Raw genomic sequence first — 3578 nt, forward strand, 5'->3', positions numbered from 1 at the left:
GAGCATGGGAAATACGGTCGTGCAAAGTTGAAGCGGCTCTCTGCCCGCCGAGCCTACAGGATGGTCTGCATTGCCGGGGCAGTCCACATGAAGCCTTGCAACATCGATCCCCGGGGCAAAGCTGATGCATGTACCTTCACGAACAATCTCGAACAATCTCGAACTCACACTGGTTTCATAAACACAAATATGCTGCTAGCGGAGGCGTGGAGAGCCGACTCGCTTCCTTCACCTTCTCTCCCTGACAGCGGGGGAAGTAGTCGGAAGCACGCTCCTAGACCAATATCGTTGGGAAGCGAAAGTTTTCCTCAGTGCGTTTGCGTCGATTAAATGACTAGGGCGGCGCAAGAGAACGAGCAAGAGTGGTTGAAGTGGGCTAGAGACTTCGGCGATCTCGAAATACCACCCCCTGTCTGGGGCCCCCTCCGTTCCGCTAAAATCAATTTTCTCACTAGCATTTTAAATTTTGTTCCTACCTCACGGACTGTGTCTTCTTGCAGTAGAGTACATCCCACTATCGTCACGGGTATCGATTCATCACCAAGACTATTTAAGTGAAACGCAAACCTCCAGCGAACGAGAAGCAGGATAGTCACGCTCATCCCGGATCGCCGGCCCTCCCCCTCCCCCTGACGTCCAACAATCAGCCCCAACTCGACATCCCCGTCCTCTGCACCATGAACACCACCCTATTCATGGTGGTCACCAGCCGTGGCTACATCGAGCCCTCCCTGGCCTTTATCGATGCTCTTCTACGAAAACAACATCTTCGCCCACGTCCGCATCTGCCTGCAGTCCGACTACGCGCACCTCGTCCCGCCCTCCCCGCGCCTCATGGTCCACCTGCTCCCGTTCTCCAAGGGCACTTTCCAGAAGGTCATGATCAAAGACCACATCCTCACGCGCCGGTGCTGCTTCTTCACGCGCCAGCCGTTCGACATCTTCTCCTTCCAGCTGCATTGAATTTCGGCCATGGTCTGCGACATCGTCCTCTCTTCGCTTTCCTCGGTCCAAAAAGTCGCTGCGGCCCACCCCCCCTCGCTCGTCCACGGCTCCTCGCCTGCCGCGAATCTAGCGTCCACGGTCGTCGACGCGCACGCCTTCCTGGACGTCGTGCTCAACCTGCAGCCGAAAGTGCCCACCTCGGCCGGCCCGAAGTACATGTCCTCCGTCGCGAACGCCTCGCTCGCCGCCAGGGAGATGGCGTACCTCCAGCGCCACCCCGCCCATCCAAATCCTGCGATCCAAAGTTCGCTGCGAGGACACATATCAGTAGTTGATGAACTACCCATTGCAGAAAAGAGGAATGAGATTGAGAGCGTGGTTTCCGAAGCTATTGCGTCTTATACCGGCGAAAGAAATTCTTGTACAGTGATTGAAGCAAATAGCCTTCCTAGCTCAATTTCACAAAGAATCAATACCGGAGGCATACTGCATCGCGAATGTAGCGAGCTACGCACCAGAGGGCCCCTTCTGGAGACGTCTTTTGCCCTGGGTGTCACTATGTAGCACATGATCTGGCATTGCGGTTGCAATGCTCATGACGAATACAGCAGTCTACGTCATGCTCGCATGCCATCAGCGCAACGTCTTCAGTATCAGAGGCTCTAGTAGTAGAGCAAAAACAACTTTGAGCTCATGCTAGTGAGGTATCCCACTAAGGACGGTCCTCGCCGATTGAAACGAATTAAAAGCCAATTCGGGATCAAGTCAGCCTCCGCAGGTGGGCGCTGGGTGAATTTTGGCGTTTGTTGGCGTATTCTACATTCTAGTACCCGTCAAATCCGATATCACTGCCTGTCGGGAGACCGACCGAAAAGGGGGCGGTCCGGAGGGGATTTTAGTAAAGGGTAAAAGGGTGGTAAATAGGGTTACCTTAAAGGGAAGGGGAAGAGCGGCAGGCTATTGCCTCGGAACCGCTACAGTTGGTGAGCACGGTCAGGGGACGGGGTTGTCGGGTTGATGGTTCAGGTGATCGAATGTGCTGAGGTCGAAGACGAGTAGCGTCTTCGACCTGGCTTTATAGTCCTATTGACTCTACAACAAAAGTAGGCGCACTACCATAAAAGGGAGGTTGCGCCACCGACGATATGTCTAAACGGTTACACCCTAAAACATGTAGAATTGTATGTGGCACGTCCTTAAGGGACTCTATCATTGATAGCTAAATGTAGCCTACAAAATCCCTGAATTGATATTGATAACATAGAAGTGTGATATCTACTGTAGTCTAGTCAATAAGTCTAACACTGCCAGCACACGAATGCAAGGCGATGACGTTCAATGAAAGGCTCTGGTTCACGACAAGCTTGAGAACAAGGACGTAGTGCATTATCTCAAATTATATCTTTCTATGAAGAAGTACCATGAATCCATCCTTCATCTCAGAATGAAGAATCTATGTAAGATGTTTCTCATCAATCATAATTAATGCAACTCATCGTATCGGTATACTGTTTTCCCATACACTAATCATAACGTCGATTTCACTTGTTTCCAATGATCAATTGATCATGTTTCATTAATGAAACAACCAGCGTGATCATTGGGCGACTCCGAAAAACATAAAAACACTTTTTGTGTATGCGCAAATCCGCCGATTTTGATTGAGTCGGAGGTGTTTGTGCATACACAAACCGCCGATTTGCTCTTCGTTCCCCTCCCGATGTAATTGTTTGTGCACAGACACAAACGCACATCCGCACCCACCTATACCACCCTATATCATACCATGTGCTCAAATATTTCTCTGCGATCTGTCCGATCAACCCATCCCACCCCTCGGCAACCTCATTCCTATTTCGATCTGGCCTCCCTCCACACTTTCCCTCCGTCGTATCAGCCGCTGTCCAACCCCGCAGCCCAACGTCTACATGGCTCATGTTGCCGACTCCGACGAGGAGCCGGCACCCGATATTTGTCCCCAAGCCGGCGGCTCCTTCGTCAGTATCATAGGATAGGGCGTGAAGGGGGTACCGAAATCCGTCCGCCGGCGTGCTGACACCTCACTGAGGGTGAATTGGCATTAAATGTGTCTTACACAAATTTTTGTTCACATGCATTTCCGTGCCAAGGCACAAAATACGACACACATACACAAAGAAATTTGTGTGTACACAATTTATGTTTTTCGGAGTCGCCCATTATCACCATCATCATGTTATGCTTTGACATTGGCATTGACGATGCACTGTCACGTAGAGCAACGGATCCATTGCATTTGGGCGTGACAATTTGCTGGCATCGTTACTTCCAAACAGTACAATTCATTGGCTCGTGTTGGCAAAGCATCCAGTCACTCGGAGTCCAACCCTATTCTTACTGCTCTTGTTGCAATATTTCCCGCTATATTTGCAACAATCCAATGGTATGGGTACCACTCCATTGTCTCGATCGATAGATCACGTCCTGTTTTTAAATTGATTTAAAAAGTAATGCAATGGATGTGTGCTCCCCGATCTGAATTGGTTATATCATTCTAATTTTCTATACTGTATCAATCAATGATTACGTCGTCGGCTGGTCGACAACCAGACACAGAACTGTACATATACCTAATGATCAACTTTTCCGGCACG

General features: G+C 50.0%; 1 protein-coding gene; it reads right to left on the bottom strand.

Moving 5' to 3' along the window:
* Positions 1 to 3023: 3023 nt before the first annotated feature.
* Positions 3024 to 3180, bottom strand: CHC_T00001217001 (hypothetical protein). XM_005718592.1 is given in 2 exon segments: positions 3024 to 3036; positions 3037 to 3180. The coding sequence occupies 1 exon segment, from the start codon at positions 3178 to 3180 to the stop codon at positions 3037 to 3039; it is 144 nt and encodes a 47-aa protein (XP_005718649.1). The 3' UTR covers positions 3024 to 3036.
* Positions 3181 to 3578: the final 398 nt, after the last annotated feature.

Source organism: Chondrus crispus, genomic scaffold, assembly GCF_000350225.1.
Source record: "Chondrus crispus Stackhouse genomic scaffold, scaffold_416, whole genome shotgun sequence".
Taxonomy (NCBI): Eukaryota; Rhodophyta; class Florideophyceae; order Gigartinales; family Gigartinaceae; genus Chondrus; species Chondrus crispus.